This window comes from Crotalus tigris, unplaced genomic scaffold (assembly GCF_016545835.1).
Source record: "Crotalus tigris isolate CLP2741 ecotype Arizona unplaced genomic scaffold, ASM1654583v1 scf7180000017601.7605149639:7615979, whole genome shotgun sequence".
NCBI classification, from domain to species: Eukaryota; Metazoa; Chordata; class Lepidosauria; order Squamata; family Viperidae; genus Crotalus; species Crotalus tigris.
Genome location: NW_024096505.1, coordinates 975,281 through 993,814, shown reverse-complemented (window position 1 = coordinate 993,814; position 18,534 = coordinate 975,281). Strand labels below are relative to the sequence as shown.

The window sequence follows — 18,534 nt, the reverse complement described above, 5'->3', positions numbered from 1 at the left end:
TATAAGCTGCCCAAGAAATGTTTGATAGCAAGATGTGTGGCATATACTCTCTATATAATAAATAAATAAAATTTACTTTCTGTGTTTAATACACAGCAAGAGGTTCAAGTAATGGCATCTCTAGTTAAAGGATTTTAGATACAAGGGATGAAAAGAAGAATTTAGAGCTTCATGTTAGACTAGTGGTGGCGAACCTATGGCATGCGTGCCAGAGGCGGCACTCAGAACCCCCTCTGTGGGCATACGCGCCATGCCCCGGAGATGGCAACCGCCCCTCTTCAATCAGCCGCCCACTAACTCATCGAGGTCCCACATGGCTGGATGCATCCCAGTACCCATGTGCTTGCTGACCTCTGTGTGCAGGGGCCGATGGTGTCAGGCAGCAGCTGCCCCTGCCTCGTCTTGCTGTTTGATAATGACACCCCCACCCTGCCTTGCCTTGTCTCACCTCACCCCCCTACCATCTGTCCTGTCCACCACCCCACCTGCCAGAGACCCTCTGGATCTCCCCCAATCCTGCCCGGCCCCCACAGGCATCTCTCCCCACGAGCAACATTGAGGTGATCAAGCCCACCTTGGCCACACCCACCCAATCTGCTATGACCATCGCAGCCATGACCATCCAGTGGGCCACACCCACCTGGTACCTGGCAATAAATAAGTGGTTTTGGGTTGCAGTTTGGGCACTCGGTCTCTAAAAGGTTCGCCATCACTGTGTTAGACCATGAAGACTAAACATGAGTAATCCTTTTAAGACTGAGATGCACAATCTGAAATCTCAAAGTTGCATGCCTCCTCAAAAGTATTTGGTGTCACTCCAAAGCCCCTCCACAGTGCTAGTGAACTGCAGCTTTTAGTGTTGACAGGGAGAGAAAATAATGCACAGAGACATTTCTTAATTTAATTGTCATCATGTTAGATACAGTTTCTCCTGGTTCTTCCCACATTGATTTCAGGTACAGTTCTAATTTAAAAAATAGGTTTCTAGGGAGAGCTTTAAGCGAGTCAAATCTGCCACTGGAAATATTTGTGTACTAGGAGACCATTATACCAATATAATGAGTAAAAAGGAAAGTGAGGCTAGAAAAGAGCTAAGTAACACCATATTCAGAACTCAGCCAAACAAAATGTCTCCAAGTTTTGTGACCAGATTGAAAGCAGTTCTAAGTTTTTTGTTATATATCTAATGAGAACTCAGACACTCGGAAACCAACAAAAGCTTTGCTTCTGTGGGTTTTTCAGTAGGGATTCTGTCCATGAAGCACCAAAGACTAATTTGTCTATTTGGGACTAAATAAGATCATCTTGTCATTGATCACTAGCAAGATGGAATTCACTGGAGCTCAAGCTGCAGTGAGTAGGACACCTAACTTTATGATGCTAAATCAATATATTTCAAAGAGAGAGATTTTGGTATGGTCTCTTCCAAAAAGCAGCAACTATTTAACTTTTTGTTTTTAAAATGTCTAACTCTCAAATTTGTTTATCTGCAGAAACTAATGTACTAGCAGTTTAGCTTTTTTCCTTTAAAGGAATTCTTGCCTTGAGGATGATTCACCCATAACTCATCACTTAATGTGTCTCATCATTTGAGGACATACAGCAGATCTTGTGACTTATCAAGCATTGAATTTAGAGTAATGTGAAGAGATAAATAGATACCAGTTGATGGTAGTCTAAGATGACAAATACTTTATTCATAGCATAGTTCAAACTGAGCTGTTTACATTCAGGTTTCTCTAATTTAAATGTCTCTGGAAAGAAACTCTCTAGAAAGGAGTTTCAGGCATTGTATAGGTATTTGATGAGGTAATCTTGGAACCTAAAACCTTTCCCTTACCTTGGGATGCCAGCCATGTTTGAGTCATTCAGACTTTCTTCCTTAGGAGGCAAGAATTGCATCTCTTGTTGAGCAGCTCTTGACTCAATTGTCAATGCTATACTTCTCTGTAAAGCTCCTTCCTGATGCAAAGGAGTGGGGATGTTTTGTCTGACTTTTTCCCAGAGAACCCACTTGGCTACATATATAATTAATGAAGAGAATTTGTGGTCCAACCTTACTTGTGCTGGCTTCTTCTCAATGACTTAACTATTTCAGTTTTTAATGCTAACATGTCTAATGATTCATCTAAACCCAACTGGAGACTTTATTATATTCATATTTATTATTTGCAGTATTTCTGAAGATAACAGCCTATAATACGTATTGGAATTTTAAAAAGAGCCATGACTTTTTTTTTTTTACACTGCTGAATACAAATGAGACCACTTAACTAATCAAGCTGAACTTTGAAATGCAGGAGGCAAACTTACTGATATCAGATGTATAAACTATACAATGTCAATGGATTTTTTCAGAGTATGCAATTTTGGCAGCTACTTAGTGCAAAAAAGAGTATCTGATATTAAGTAATATTCTGTAACTGGATTTCCTGAACTGCTAATCGCCAGCACGTTGAGCATAGTTCTCATAATTTCCCAGAATAATTGAATAACAGTGAGAGGAAAAGCAAAAGTAATTGTGATGTTTCTACGAAATAAAAAAAACAAAAAAAAGGATATGCTATAAACTACTGCTTAGCTTTTAGGGGTCATCATATTATTATTTATGCAGGCATTTCCATTCCTGTTCTGAAGCATTTGACTTCAAATGTTTGTTTGCTGGCTTCAATTTTATTAATACTTTTATCATCTCTTTGCTTTATAGCTAGTATTGCTGCTAGGCTTGTTTGAGCAAAAACAATAGTAAAAATCTCAGTTGGCTCAAGGAATTAAATCCTAGGACTTTTTTAAAATTTTAGACATTTTGGCATTTCCTCTCCCAAGTTGCATGATATTACAGTTTAATATTGGATTGAGACCATGCAGCATTGCCATCCAATAATCATTGTATCAATAAAGGAGAATATTTCTAGCTCAGGGTTGAAATGAGGAGTTCTTGGTGCTTTCTGAGCTTGGTTGTATTCTTCCAGATGTTTCATTACCAAAACTAGGTAACATCATCAGTGCTAATCATTGTTTCATTCGGTAATAAAATAATGAAACAAGCTCAGACAGCACTAAGGACTTATCAATATTCATTGTGCCCCTGATTGTATTAAATTCTTTCATTAGGACTTTAATGACCTTTCTCTTTTTATTTTAAGTATGTCAGTTTTGATTTTTATTAGTAGCACTGAATAATTTGTCACTGATCAAAAACAAAACTGCATACTCAACATTGGGAGAAATAGCAGCTAGAAACTATTCTTCTACACTCTAGGCATACAATCCTGTCTCATGGCTTTTGAGATCTATAGCACTGAGAACAAGAAGCTTTGCTGGGCAGACAACTGAATAATTCTGTTTTAGGCTTGCCAATCAGCAGATTGAACAAAGCTAAATCTATTAATATTTAAACAGAGTATTAAAATGAAGAAGCTTAAAGGTTGAACTTATTAACAGTGTACCTTAATTGTACTCTTTTAAAACATTCTCAGGCTAGCTGGCTAATTTTTATAGAACATAATGTACCATTTATTCAATTTTCAGCCAATAATTACCAATGTTTAGTATGGAAAAATACTGTAGGAGTTATGATTAAATAGACTAACACACATATGCGCGCGTGCGCACACGCACACACACACACACACAATTTTCCCTAGTCCTAGAGAAATCAATATTTCAGCTTTGCTTCTCACTTTTGCCTCAAGCTATATTGTGTTAGTAAGAAATGACAAGAGAGTAAAATTTTGCTGCAGAATGGAAAGAAGGAAGGATAAAGTAAATGCATAGTCCTATGCATAAACTAGAATGGATTTAACTGTGTTTAATAGCTGGCAAGCTGGCAACATTATGCCTCTGGTGTTATAAGAGCTTTTGAAAAACGATATTCTTCCTATTAATAAAAATGTTGCACTTGTTTAGGATTAAAGTGTATTGAAAATCTTGGTCAAATTTATTCAGTTAAAATTTCCAAGCATTGCTGAAATCTAGAAAAATAGCTGTTTTAAAATATGAGCCTGGGTCTGCACATTAATAGGATTTGTAGATTACATATTTCTTTTTTCTGTCCTCTGTAAGTAATGCAGTTGTAGAATTAATATCTACTAAGCAAGCAAAGACCAAGTTAAAATATAGGCTTTGTCATAACTAACATTTGATTTTTTTGTGTGTGTGTCTGTCTCCTGTGATCTAGAGTTAGTGATGTTGCTGGAATGGTGGTCTGGAACAGAATGCACTTTATTCACAGACCAGGCCACAATTGATAAGTTTGGAAAAGAACATGTCATCATCATTCTCAACCACAACTTTGAAATAGATTTTCTGTGTGGCTGGACCATGACAGAACGGTTTGGTGTGTTAGGGGTAAGTGGTCTTAACATATGGTTTTGTTCTTTGGAATTGGGGTTAGGGAATTTGACATTTTGTGTTTGTTTTTTTTAATCCAAGAGTAGGAAGCTCTTAGACTAGATGTATTTATTTTGCGCTAACTTATTGGATTAAATTAAAATAAATTGAATATAAGAGAGTCAATGTAGTTTAGTTAGGGAGGCACAATTTCCAAGTTACACTTGTTATGAATTTTTTGGGTGCTCTTGAGACAGTTATTAGTTCAACCTGACCTATACCCCAGACTTTGGACAGGAAATAGATAATTTTGGAGAAATTCTTTAGGCTATTTCAGAACACGTTTGAAACTAGTTGTATTTGCCCATGATACATTTCAGATGAACAAACAATGTTTGTGTGTGTTTTAGAGTTCAAAAGTTCTTGCAAAGAAAGAACTATTGTTTGTACCCATAATTGGCTGGACGTGGTACTTCTTAGAGATCGTTTTTTGCAAAAGAAAATGGGAAGAAGACAGAGACACTGTTGTTGAAGGGTTAAAACGACTAGCCGATTATCCTGAGTATATGTGGGTAAGTGAAGTCCTGCACATCAACTCTTTTAATAGGATAGTGAAAAATACAGATTTGTATAAGTATGTGTATTGAATTTATGTGTTTTCATAAGACGTAACATTGGTTATATATAGTACACAATCTGTTTTTCCTGTCATACATAGATATATAAAGTTATTAAATTAAATCCATAGCTTTTATGGGATATATCATTACATTCAGTCTTCAGTCATTTACAGACAGATGTAACGTATATGCAGATCAGTCATAACTGAAGCAAGCTATCGCTTATTGGTACAATACAGTTAAAGCACTTTAAAAAGAGCAATAGGGCCATCTTTCGCCAAACTATCTACATGGCTTTCAGAGGTTCAAGCTTGTATTGTCCATTCTTTTAATAGAGAGAATTTTTTGTGCTATTTGGGACCTGTCTAAATGAAGCCCCTATATTCACAGAAAGGATTCTGGCTTCAAGGCAACCCAAGCAGAACCCGGCTTCAGAACACCTAATTCAACAACCGCAGCTGGGACCTGGATTTTGTATCTGGGCTGGAAAAATCAGACAGCCATGGCACAAAACATTGCCATCATGCAGCATGCTGACTGGAAAATTCTGGAAAATGAAGTCCATGCATCTTGAAGTTGCCAAGATTGAGAAATTTTAATGTTTGTTTGATTTAATGTTTGTTTTGATTTAATGTTTGTTTGATTTTCCAAGGAGAAGCTTTCCGGGCAAAAGGCTATAGGCTGTGAAGTTTCTCTAATCTTTATTTTAAGGCAAAAGACTTTGGACCCAGATTTAAACCCACATTTATTTTAGTTGTCTTCATGACCTAAAACTTTTTATAAAACTTTTTATAAAACAATTTAACAGTACTGTAATGCACCCCACCCCACCCACCCCCCCTTCTTTGCTACAGTTTCTATTATACTGTGAAGGAACTCGATTTACAGAAACTAAGCATCGTATCAGTATGGAAGTGGCTGAATCCAAAGGATTGCCTAAACTCAAGTATCACTTGTTGCCCAGAACCAAAGGTTTTACGACTGCTGTCCAATGTCTCAGGGGAACAGGTACCTTGGCCTCGCTTACAATGTTTGTGAATATGCATATTATGTTTCTTAATATAATTGTTTTGATAGCCACTAAATTTTTCAACATGCAATATTTGCTTTGACACAGTGTTTAGTATTTAAACATTTAAAAGGTGAACCTGATAATGTAAATAACTCTCAATACTTTGATTAGTTTTCTTTTTTATTCAGAGAAATTAATAATGCTACTTAGCACTTCACGTTTCTAAGCGGAGTCCAAACATTGCCTAATTAGCACTCGCAGCAGCATGTGTGTGAGATGTAAGTTCATGTTATACCACATAGGAAAAAGGTGTTAAATAGGATAGATGGCTGGCTAAATACTATGGATGGGTTAAATGTTTAACTACATTCTTCCAGCAGCAGCATAAAGTGAGCACTGTGGATCATGAAGCTAAATTGGTTTAGAAACTCACTCCATTTCTTTTCTCTAATAGACAACAATTATATTATTTTACATTAGTCTTTCATATTAAAAAATAAAGACAGGTTGACAGTAAGTCAGAATGAATGTTTGAATACACATTTCAACGTATTGTATTAAAGTGTTTTTCTTCCTAACACCCACCCCAAGTCCTTTCTGATTTGGTTTTATTTGGGGTCAAAGCAATATGTAAGAAACTGGAACCTCTATGGTTTCCTTTCTTGCTAAGGCATAAGCATACTGTAGAAGCTATCAGACATTCTTAAGGACAGTAATATTCAGTGACGTTTGATGTGTCTCCCAAAATACTATTTTTAAATAGGCTTCACATTCCTTTCAGACCGCTACATATTTAAATCAAATTACCATCCCGAAACTTAGGAGGGCCTATAGGATGCTGCTAAATGTTTAAGAACTGGCTCTGTTGGCCCCATAGCAGACATTGAAACCACCAGATACATCTTACTATTCAGTTGTTTTTATGCTAATATCAACCGTGGGTTGTTAACTTCACATTTAATTAAATTTCCCCATCATTTAGATCATTTATTTACAACTTTTGCTTTTGGATTCAAGTGATTCTGGCCAAATTCCATCAAATATTATGTAAGATGTACTGCAGTTTGAGTTATAGCTCACCTAATTAATTAATCAATGAATCACAGTTTGTTTTAGGTACATGGTGAATTTTATGAACTAATTATTGACTGTACACATACACACACACACACATAGTAGATGCACAGGTGGGGGAAACTTTTCCCAGCAACTTGCGACATTCCCTGCCAGCTTTCCTATTGACTTTCTGAGGAAGCCAGCAGGGACGGTTGCAAGTGGCAATCATATGGTCGTGGAACATTGTAACTGATTGTAAGTGTGAACTAGTTGCCAAATGCCCATAATCATGTCACCATGGGGTTATAGGGATGTCACTATGGAGGGCTGGAACTCTGACGGCCAATAATAATAACTAATATTCTTCAGTGCTGTCGTAATTTTGATCAAATGATGAGAGGTCAAGGATTACTCTAAAGCAGTGGTTCTCAACCTGTGCGTCGGGACCCCATTTGGGGTCGAACGACCATTTCACGGGGGTCGCCAAACAACGCAGTCCGCCATTTTTTCCCCCCTTTTCCTTAGCTGTGCTACTCCCTTTTATTCTATTGGCTTTTGAAAGCCAATAGAATAGACTCTCTTGAATAGAGTCTAATTCTATTGGCTTTCAAAAGCCAATAAGAATTGTCCAGGCTGTCTCTGCCCTGCTGAGCCCGCCAAAAGTCCCATTCTGCAAACGGTGCTGCACCAGTTGAGTAGTCCTTGACTTAGAACTGGTTGAGTAGTCCTCGACTTACGACCGGTTGGGGGTCGCGGCATTAAAAAGGTTGAGAACCACTGCTCTAAAGCATTGTCTGCATCCAAATCAAAGTTGAAATCACCTTCAGACCATGGCTTTCAGTCCTTTTTTTGTAGACAGATGTGGGTTTGATATTATCCAAACCTAGTAAAAGAACGAGAGCAAGTATGTGAGTTATTACATTGTAGATATCCCTGAATCTATAACCCTAACACTAACCTTTTGTTGGAATGATTGCAGTCAAGATTTTGTGCATAATCTGCCTGCCAAGTAGAAACCCACGCTATGTTTAGAGAATGGTGGGCTTCCAGATTCAGATATACCCATGGATGTAATTCTAGTGCAGTGTTTCTCAACCTTGACAATTTTAAGGCATGTGGACTTCAATTCCCAGAATTCCACAGCCAGCATTGCTGGCTGTGGAATTCTGGGAGTTGAAGTCCACATGCCTTAAAATTGTCAAGGTTGAGAAATACTGTTCTAGTGCTACCACAGCTGGATTGCAAAAATCTGTGTGACCACTAAAACTCTAGCAGCCATTATTCTGAAATATAGATATAATAGTCCTAATATATATGTTTGTGTGCCCTTTAATATAATAATATCTGTTGAATTCCAGGCATTTGAATATTGAAACAATAATGTTATCTTTCTTGTGTTAGTTTCAGCAGTGTATGATGTAACATTAAACTTCAGAGAAAACAAAAACCCATCTTTATTAGGAATCCTTTATGGAAAGAAATATGAAGCAGATATGTGTGTCAGGTGAGTGTGTTACCGTGGTTTACAACTGAGAGCTGTCACTGTGTCCAATTATTGCAATAAAACGGCCACCCCACACCTCTACATTTTCCCATCTTTAGCTTTTCAGACTTAGTTTGGAAGAGACTTGTTTTCCTATGAATATTAGTGGACAGAAGCAAATATAGGGGATCTAAGATAGTCAATTTCCTTAAAATGTGGTAATTTACTCTCTGTTGTTTCACTTGACTTGAGGTTTAGTGTGAAAACCTATTATGGTCACTAGATATAGAACTTTCAAAACTTCAAAAATGTGTCATATAAAATAAACATCTTGGAAAAATGGAAGAGGGCCTTCTTCTCCGCTGCTCTCCCCAATCTGTAGAAAGCACTCCTTTGCAACCATTTAAGAAAGCAGTAAGGACCTTAGTGAAGTCTTTGAATTCATTTGAATGAGATAAACACCTAGCAGATGTTGCCTGTGCTGTCTTGGACTACTAGGGGAAATTTGAAACAATGCAATACATTTTACAGAAAACACATTTCACATTTCTACATAAAGCAAATGCTTTTTTCCATGTTCAGGATTAGCTTCAGATAAGAACATTGTTCATTATATGATCTTTGCTATCAGCCCTCCCTAGTGGCAAATTTATTGCAGGGTGTGATCATACAATTTCACTGACAGATTTAATTAGCAATCTCTATGCAGAGAATACGAGTAGGATCAGTATTGTCCAGCAAGGGAAAATAGTTTAGCCATATATCGTACTGAAGGTTACAGATGTATGCCACTTTTGTAGCCATTTAGGTTCAATGTGGATATTCTACAAGCAAAATATTCAATGGATGGCTGTGTTCAGACTTGTACAACCTTTCAGCAACCTTCTACATAACTGAATAAACAGTGCAATCCTATATAAGTTTATCCAGTAGTAAGTTCCATTGTGTTCAGAGGGTTTTATTCCCAGGTAAGTATGCATAGGGTTGCAGCCTAAGTAAATTTTTGGTAAGGTTAATTTGATACATAAAATCTTACAGAGGCTGTGCAGAAAATTTAGCAAAATGGTAACTCGGTTTCATCCCATAGGGCCACTCTGCCAGGAGCATTTCAAGTACAAGAACACATGCAATGATTGGAAGTCCACCTAAACAGGTTTGGGAGGGCTGTATCCCAGGATATTTAATTGTTCAGGTTCTTTGTTGTGCAAATTGTTCTCATTTGCTGCTTCTCTTGTGCAAGAATTCATGGTAAAGTCAAGATTTCAAGCAGAGGCTTAGAGCTCAGTCTTGTAGCCATGACCTTTCATCTTTTGATGTTAAATTGTCAGTAAAATTGGAGGAGATAGGTTCCTGGCATAAGAGATACAAAACATTACTTCCATCAATTCAGTAAATATAATTCATTGATTTTAATTTTTGAAATGAGAACTTACTAGGTTAAGCCATTGTTTCAGATTTGACAGTTATTGCTCAAGAGTGCAAGAATGGCATTTTTGCCCACCTGCAAAAACATTTAAGACTAAGACTGAGACAAAAGATAATATATACTCTTAAGTGCAATCTAGGTGATGGTCAAATACTTTGGCCACCTAATGAGAAGGAAGGACTCACTGGAGAAGGGCCTAATGCTGGGAAAGATTGAGGGCAATAGAAGAAGGGGACGACAGAGAATGAGATGGCTGGATGGAGTCACTGAAGCAGTAGGTGTGAACTTAAATGGACTCCAGAAGATGGTAGAGGACAGGAAGACCTGGAGGAACATTGTCCATGGGGTCGCGATGGGTCGGACACGACTTCGCAATTAACAACAACAGGTGATGGCTATATTGAATTACTGCTACATTTTTCATATGTCGCCTGTTCTAGCCATTTACAATGCAAGGGTACATTCATAAAATGCATTTTTATAGGATATAGAGGTCTGGTAAGGAGAGAACAATGTTAACATCTTTTAATTCTGAAAATATTTTATTATTGTCACTATAATAAAAACTCTTTATTGAATCTTTTTTCTATAACCCAGGAGGTTTCCTTTAGAAGATATCCCTTTGGATGAAAAAGAAGCAGCGAAGTGGCTTCATACACTTTATCAGGAAAAGGTAAATGAGTTGTTTGCATTTAAAAACTTGCAAGGCTGTGTGCTAATGGAACGATTATTTTTGAATAAACAGTATTCCAAGTGTTTTTTCTCTTTAAGTGCAATGTGAAAGCTCCATAATAAAGATCTTGCATGATGATTTATGAAGTTGTTAAAGAGGATTAATAAAATTGTCCTGCTATGATATCTGCATATTTCCTTAGAACAATGCTCCTAACCTTATTTGCCCCAATGACTACTGTTAGCTTTAAAATAAATTTTAAAAGGTGGAATTGCATGTTTTTCTTTTCTTCTTTTTTTGATGCCTCAGTATCTGAGTCTATATCTAATTTGGGGACCATTCATCTTCAGTTTTAAGGAGAAAAGTGTCGGAGAATGATGATCATACATACTTGAATGAGTCCTATCCTGTCTGTTGAATTCTCATACTCTTTGTCTAGACTTCCTGAAATCATTTGATTGCTGCTGGTGGCAGAATGCTTGTTTATACATTGAATTCAGATGGATGGATGGATGGAAGGAGGGAGGGAGAGGGAGAGAGAGAGAGAAAGAAAGATGTCTACGGAGATTCTCAGTCATCCAAGTCATGGTTGTTCCAAAGGCAACTGGACTTTCTTTATTTTTGCTTGTAGTCAGGTCTGAAGAAGCTTCTTGGATGAAAAATGAAATATCTTCAAGCAAAAACAAAGAAAGTCCAGTTTTGAAAAATCACCTTTGGGACAGAGAGAGAGAGAGATCTTTTGTTTTTACTTGCTCTCCGTTTTGGAGAAGTGTCATTGCCATTCTATCAACAAGTGTGAGGAGCTCTCAAATCCTGAAAGGTGCTTTTCTGCAATCTATATATTATGCTGCTCAGATTGTTTTCTATTTTTTTCCTCAGTCGCCCCCATACCTGGCACTTTGCAGGGAAAAATTCTACCAGCAATATTCTTTCTGAATTGAAAAACTCTATAGTATTTACCAATATACTGGTATATGGAAGAAAGCATAAGTAATTAGAACATTAAAAAAAAAACTTCTTTCTCTCCTCAAGGATGCCTTACAAGAGAAGTATAATCAAGAAGGCTTATTTCCTGGGCAACAATTTAAACCTCCCAGAAGACCATGGACTCTCCTCAACTTTCTCTTCTGGGCTGCTGTTCTTCTCTCTCCTCTTTTCAAATTTGGTTTTGGAATTTTTGCAAGTGGATCCCCTCTTCTGATTCTTGCATTCCTCTGCTTTGTTGGGGCAGGTAATAGAATTGGCTAGAGTGGGCTATAAAAACCGAATTGAAAATGTTCATGTAGCCAGTTGTCTGCATTTTATCAAGTGGCCAATTCTCCCAAAAATTACTTGTATAATCAGCTCAGTGACAGGATGGGGAAGAATGGTGTTGACAATATTGAATGCCTTTTAATATTTCCCCAGCTACCTTTATACATTTCATTCCAGTCTCATAGCCATAATATTCTGGTTTAAAATCCTGGAAGTTTTAGTTGCAAGTCATCTTGAGACACTGGTTGAAGAAAGCTTTTTCACTAGAGCACAGCGGTTGCTATAACTACTTTATCCCTTATTTTAACTTTATTTCTTATGTCAAATTGACTTGCAATATATAGTTCAAATTTATTCTGAACATCCATGTTAAAAGCTACTCCCTAATGACTCCTTTAATATATCCCATGTAATGACATTACATATCAGACCCCAAATCATAAACATCTTTATCGGTATTTGCTCTCTTCTGCAAGGATGAGTAAAAAAATATGTTGGAACCAAGTTTCAGATTTCTGGATGATTTGCAGTAGATCTGAAAAGCATAATCTTTCCTAATTTTTACTAGTGTGTAAATAATAAATGGATGGTCCAGGTTATGCTGTTGAAAAGAAGAAACCTTGGGTTAATCAAGAGTGGATTCTATGGAATTCCATTAATATTTAAGCCATAACACAAGTGTTCATTTTTAAGAGGGTTATGAGATTCTTTGGCTTTTATTGCAAGAGAATTACCCATGTTTTTTAAGATTTAGTTTCAAGAGATTGCTTGTTTGGCCAAACTGTGTTGGGGTATGTGTGTTTCAGGCCGTAGGTTTTGTTGTTTTTTTAAGTAGACCCTTCACATTGGACTCTCTCTTTTTTAAATCAAATGAACACAGTTTTATGATTATTGTAAATCAATTCAAATAAATAGTACCTGTTGAGGTTATTTCTGCTTTGAACTGGCGCTTTAACAAAAAAATTAGTTAGTCATTTATGATATTTTTAAAAAAATCTTTTAGGCTAATTTCAGAGCAATCGTTCAAATTTTGTGCTGAGCCTCTTCCTCTCAGAATTTTAAGAGATTAAATTCACTGTAATGTGGTGTTTTGCATATTGCCTTACCAGCATTTACACTTTTTTATAACCCATTCATTAGAACTGAAATTACTTTTGTATCTATTTTGTCCCTTTTACTTTTATTCCCTGGCTGGCTGTCCTAGAACTATTACAAATTCTTATTGAATCAAGTTTCCACTGGAAAAAATAAAAGAAAGCAAAAGTATGCTAATTATAGAATTTGACAGATGAAATCAGTTTAGGAGGAGAAAGGAAAAATCCTGGAGATGTATTTCTGTTAATGATACTAAAAGATCGTTAACCTATGTGTAGACATTTATCAAAGTTAGTAGAATTTTTTCCTTTTTCCCAGTTTCAGTTGCTTGGTCCTGTTGAGTCTCTACTTTGCATGTATCTTAATTCAAATATAAGATTGTATATGCAGATAGTCCTTGACTTATGGCCACAGTTAGGACTGTAATTTCAGTCATAAATTAGACACAGTTGTAATGTTGGTCATCAACACCAATCTGGTTTCAGTACCATTTTATTGCAGTCATTAAGGGACTCCGGTTTCTCCCATTGACTTGGCTTATTGGAAGCTGGTTGGAAAGGCTGCAAATCATGGTCATATGATTGTCAGATGCCGCAACCATTGTAAATGCAAGCTGGGTTGCCAAGCACCCAAACTGCAGTCATGCAACCATAGGGGTGGTGTCACAGTTATAACTTTGAGGATGGCTCGTAAGTCACTTCTTCCAAGACCATCATAACTTTGAACTGCTATTAAACGACTGGTGGTAAATTGAGGAATACCTGTATTCTACCATTTGGTGAAGTTGCAGAAAATGACAGTGCAAGATACAGAGTCACAAGCCTCTATCAATTTTGTAATAAATTGGGAAAGTTCTGGCCCTCAAGTGAACCGCCAAGTATTTGGCAATGCCAAAAGAGGGAGGAAGAAATCTAAAATTTAAATTCTGAAATATAGAGACATAAAATTTCTTAACATCTTTGCATTGTTGTATTTGAGGTTTCATTTTTCCCCCTGAAATAAACAGTTAAAACCAGCTAGGAGCCAAGGCTAGCCATGAACTGAATTTAGAAACAAATGGCTGATGTCTGTGATTTATGCAGAGTCCATGTTTCATGCTTAACAATACCTAACAAGTAGTCATTTAAACGTGATCTGCAAGACCATTTAGCCTATTGAATTATCCTGCCTTAGCTGACATTCAACAAGCTGATCTGGCTGCAAGTCATTCATGCATGCTAAGAACTTACAAAGATGCTCTTCCTTGCAAGTGAGCAATGCAATACCTCTCTACCTTTTGATATTCAGCTTAACACTGGGCACTTGTTCATGGAGGCTTAGCTGTACTAGTGAATCAAAGAAGACCCCCCCCCCAATTTTGAGTAATGGTCTATCTCAACCATCGTAGTAGTTTATTTTGGATTTACTGACCCATTTTTCTTCCTTTGAAGAGTTGTTCTCAGATATACTTGTGGCAGTAGAATTGCTTTTCCTTTTCCTGACAGCTGGTAGAAACATCATACATTTTACAAAAAGTTGAATGTATGGCTAAATAATGCTTATGTATATATTCATTTTTGTAAAATTACAGATTTTATCTTGGTGTAAGATTTTGGTACTTTAAAATATCCAATTTACAGTATTTGGCGTATGTTTGTATCTGTATGTGTATATAAATTTTGCTACTGAATATTGAAATTATTCCTGGAATAATGCAATCTTTTTTCCCTCCTATATAAAGTATCCTTTGGAGGCCGCAGACTGATAGGAGTAACGGAAATAGAAAAGGGCTCCAGCTATGGCAACCAAGAATTCAAGAAAAAGAAATAATTTTACAAATGCATTTTTGACTATAAAAGACAATGGTATCAAATTAACTTCATTGGAAAGAAAGACACTTAGAAAACTTATCTTCTTTTCTTATTAACTGCTAACTAACAATACTTGAGCCAAGACTGAAGAATTTGGAAGATTCAAGAGACATGGAAAAAGCTGATTACTTACCTGACCAAGGATCCTTGTATTTGTAGTTTTTGAAGAGAAATTTGGTCTTAACCTCATGGGGTTTTTTGTTTTGGTTTTGTGGCAGATAGGAAGATGAATTAACAGAGGGAAATACAAGCATCTTCAGATAACTTTATCTTTTAAGAGTGTCACATTTGCTTTGCAGGAGAAATTACTGAATGTTTCTTCTTGCTAAAATAAAATTTCTGTTCTTAGGATTTAAAAAAAAAAACAAATCAGCATAGAATACAGCAAACTACAGCGTCTAGTTTATTTACAAATGTTTCTTGTGGAAGATTTCACTTGAAAAAAGCTGCATCATTCTTCCAGGCATTTTATTTTAAAGGTATTTTTATTTTAATAATTATTACCTTCCACAAAAACAGTGGTATTTTGATGTTAGCATCATCCAACAGATCAATGCATCCTTTCAACCAAAACTTCCTAAAACGTAATGCAATTCTAATCTCTTTCATTTTTGCACATCTTTCTACTCAGTGTTGCCCTAATTAAAGCTGAAATATGTTTGGCTCAATTGCTTATATAGATATTGCTTTGCTTTTTCCTTTCTTTGAAAACAAAACAAAACAAAAGTGACATGACGAGCCAGTAATTTAAATCTACATATCTCAAGAGTGCTCAGTCTCTAGGTCTTGAGAGTTTCTTCAAAAAGTCTCTTCTGCTCAAACTCTTCTGCATGGTGTGTTATGAAACACATGAAAAAAACCAGCACAGCACTATGAAAAGATCTTACATTGAGAACTAGGGGACAAGGTGGTACCTCTAGGACTCAAACCTGATATATGCTTACTTGAAAAGATTTTAAGCTGAAATCAGAAGAGATATTTTCCAAGTAAACATGTTGATGGGGTAGGATCTAAGTTGCCTGGTTATCCATATATGTTGCCATGTAAACCAACAGTTGCTTAAATACCTAAACATTGGAGGTTGGGGTAAGGTTATACCTTTTTTACAAATTTTCTGCCATGCTAATGTTACAATAATGTTTTTTACTCTCTCTGGCTTGGAAATATACCCAGAGGAGCTAAATAGCTTTATGTGGCATCCATATCCAATTCCAGTGCATGGGCGGTGCCTCCATTTGGAAAGGCTGAAGTGGACTGCATGCCAGCCAAATTTAGATTTATATGGCAGCTCTTTAATGGTTATTGTATGTAAATAGTTTACCACCAGGAAGAAACCTCATAGAATCTGCGAGCGGATATCTTTAATCTGTAGCTGTGCTGACTGATGTTTGCAAATACTTAGAAAGGAAGTATTAATTTATTAGCATGTGGTCATGGTGGTTTCCTTTTTTTCAGTGTTGGAAAGAAATTTGACATCAGTTCAATCCATACATACGTACATACATACAAAATCTGACTCAGCTTTATAATTAAAATTCTTCATAAACATAGATCTTTATCTGATTTATATTATTTTAATAATTCTCCTAAATAGTTATTTTTTATAGCCAAAAGTAAATATGTCATATTTTACCTTCAAACACTAACCGTACACTTAAGGTTCTCTATCTTTTGGAGCTCATTTTAAGTGTTTTCATAGTTAGATTTTGTAACTCATCTCTAGCAGTGGGAACTACTACAGCAAAGTCTGATGCACATTTGTTTATTTTCTGTGTGAATACATGCATATTTAGAATACAACTTTTTGCTGCATTGTTCCCCTTTGCACTACCAGGCCCAGAATAAACAGTAATCCTTCCTACAAAGAATCATATTCACCTTGTCTATAAGGATTGGGAGCTCTGATTCACTTCACTGGAAGTTGAATAAGGTGATTTTGGGGGAAGTGGCAGAATCCACACATAATCTCTTATTCACTCAGTAAATTGTTCTGTTTGTGTTTGTTTTTAAATAGTTAAGAATGATTCTGTTTTCTGACTAGGCAAACATTTTTTTTTAAGCTTGATAAATAAGTCTTGCTTGTTGGAAGTTTTTTCCCTTTGGCAGATAGTATATAATTGCTTTCTGACAAAGATGTTGAAAATATTTCTAACAGAAAACAAGTAGAAGGACCTCATGTTTTGTGTTGCAGTTATAAGGAGTTCTGTGCTGATAGATTAAAAATGAGATATTTTGACAGGAATAAATGGGACAGGGTGGGATCGGAGGGAGGGTCATTGAGAATATTGCTACAAGGAAGAATAAACAGGTGTCCACTTTCTGCTTAAGGCAGATAATAGAAGGTAGTGCATGCCTATTATGGGGAGGACAAATGTGTCCACACTTCTGTTTTATTTTCAAATCCTAACATACTGATCATATTTGTTTTAAAACCATAGTAGATGTTGTTTGAAGTCTCAAAAAACAAACTCACTTTGAAAACTAAAGTGTACAACACTGCACAATGACAGCTCATCTTTTTGATTTGTCTTTCAAACAAAATAACAAATAAGCAGAGTATGTGAAAGAATATTTCTTAAAATAGCAGTGTACGGCATAAAGAATATCAGTTTCTTTGGATTGGAACAGTCAGAATAGATTTTATACTTTCCACTATTTTGTTCTGGTTTAATAGAACATAGCCTGTATATTTGACTATCAAGCCCTTTGAGAGCAATAATAAACGAAATATATCGTATTTTTCTTTTCCTTTTTCTTTCTGGTCTTCATTATTAAATTTTGATCATCTTTCAAATATGGCAGTCTTTCTCCCTTCTTTACATTTCCAATGTTCTCTTTGGGGCTTGGATGTATTGGGTTAAGTTGTAAGTATAAAAAAGTAACGAGGATGGGATTCAAAGTGCTACTTGAGGTAAGTGGAAGTACTTGAGCATGAATATGAGGATTTTCTTTTTTCCTATGACTACTATTAACCCAGATGGCTGGCTGGTTGTTTGGGTGGTTAGTTAGTGGATTTATTGAGTTAAGCTTGGTAACATAGCTTTCTTATGAGAACAAGATATTTCTGTTCATCAAGAAACCCAGCTCACCTTATCCACTGCCAATTGCCTTTACAGAGCTAGCTGTCACTTTATTGGAACTATAAGTCTCCTGCAATTTGATGCAATCTGACACCCTAATCTATAGAAATATTCATAGAATCATACGGCTGGAAGAGATATTGGAGGTCTTCTAGTCCAACTCCCTCTCTACCCAAGGTAGCAAACCTTATTTCCTTCCAGACAAATGGCTATTCAATCTTTTCTTGAAAACCTCCAGTGATGGGGTGCCCACCATTGAGAGGCAAGCCAGTTAGTTTTAATTTAGTGCTTTCATTTTACTAGGATTTTTAAAATTACATCACGACATTTTCCATGTACAAACCTCTAAATAGTTTTAAATCACTTCCCAAATAATGAAGTTAAGATAGACTACTCAGATGCAAATAAATCATGGTTCCGAAGATCTACATATTTCCAGTATCTAAATGAAGAATGCATATTTCATTTCATTTTCACAAGTATATTATTTCTTGACTAAACAGACTGGGTTGTACAGAAAGTGGATTTTGCAAGAGTGTGACTATTGGACATCTGTAGAAAGATAAAATTTCTTTGTAAAAATGCACTGTTTCCAACTGCTTATTATTTGATTCAATGATACTATAGAAGAATGTGAACTGACAGAAGAGAGT

The 18,534-nt window shown here is 36.2% G+C and overlaps 1 protein-coding gene across 6 annotated transcripts in view; it reads left to right on the top strand.

The window, feature by feature from the left end:
• AGPAT3 (1-acylglycerol-3-phosphate O-acyltransferase 3) overlaps positions 1 to 17,538 on the top strand; it is an 87,975-nt gene extending 70,437 nt beyond the window's left edge. For all 6 annotated transcript variants that reach the window (XM_039368380.1, XM_039368373.1, XM_039368408.1 and 3 more), the window contains 7 exons: positions 4,181 to 4,350; positions 4,743 to 4,904; positions 5,807 to 5,960; positions 8,422 to 8,524; positions 10,527 to 10,602; positions 11,635 to 11,833; positions 14,672 to 17,538. In XM_039368380.1, coding sequence (XP_039224314.1) covers positions 4,181 to 4,350; positions 4,743 to 4,904; positions 5,807 to 5,960; positions 8,422 to 8,524; positions 10,527 to 10,602; positions 11,635 to 11,833; positions 14,672 to 14,760 — 953 coding nt within the window. In that variant the 3' untranslated portion in view covers positions 14,761 to 17,538. The remainder of the gene's footprint in view (positions 1 to 4,180; positions 4,351 to 4,742; positions 4,905 to 5,806; positions 5,961 to 8,421; positions 8,525 to 10,526; positions 10,603 to 11,634; positions 11,834 to 14,671) is intronic.
• The last annotated feature ends 996 nt before the right edge of the window (positions 17,539 to 18,534 follow it).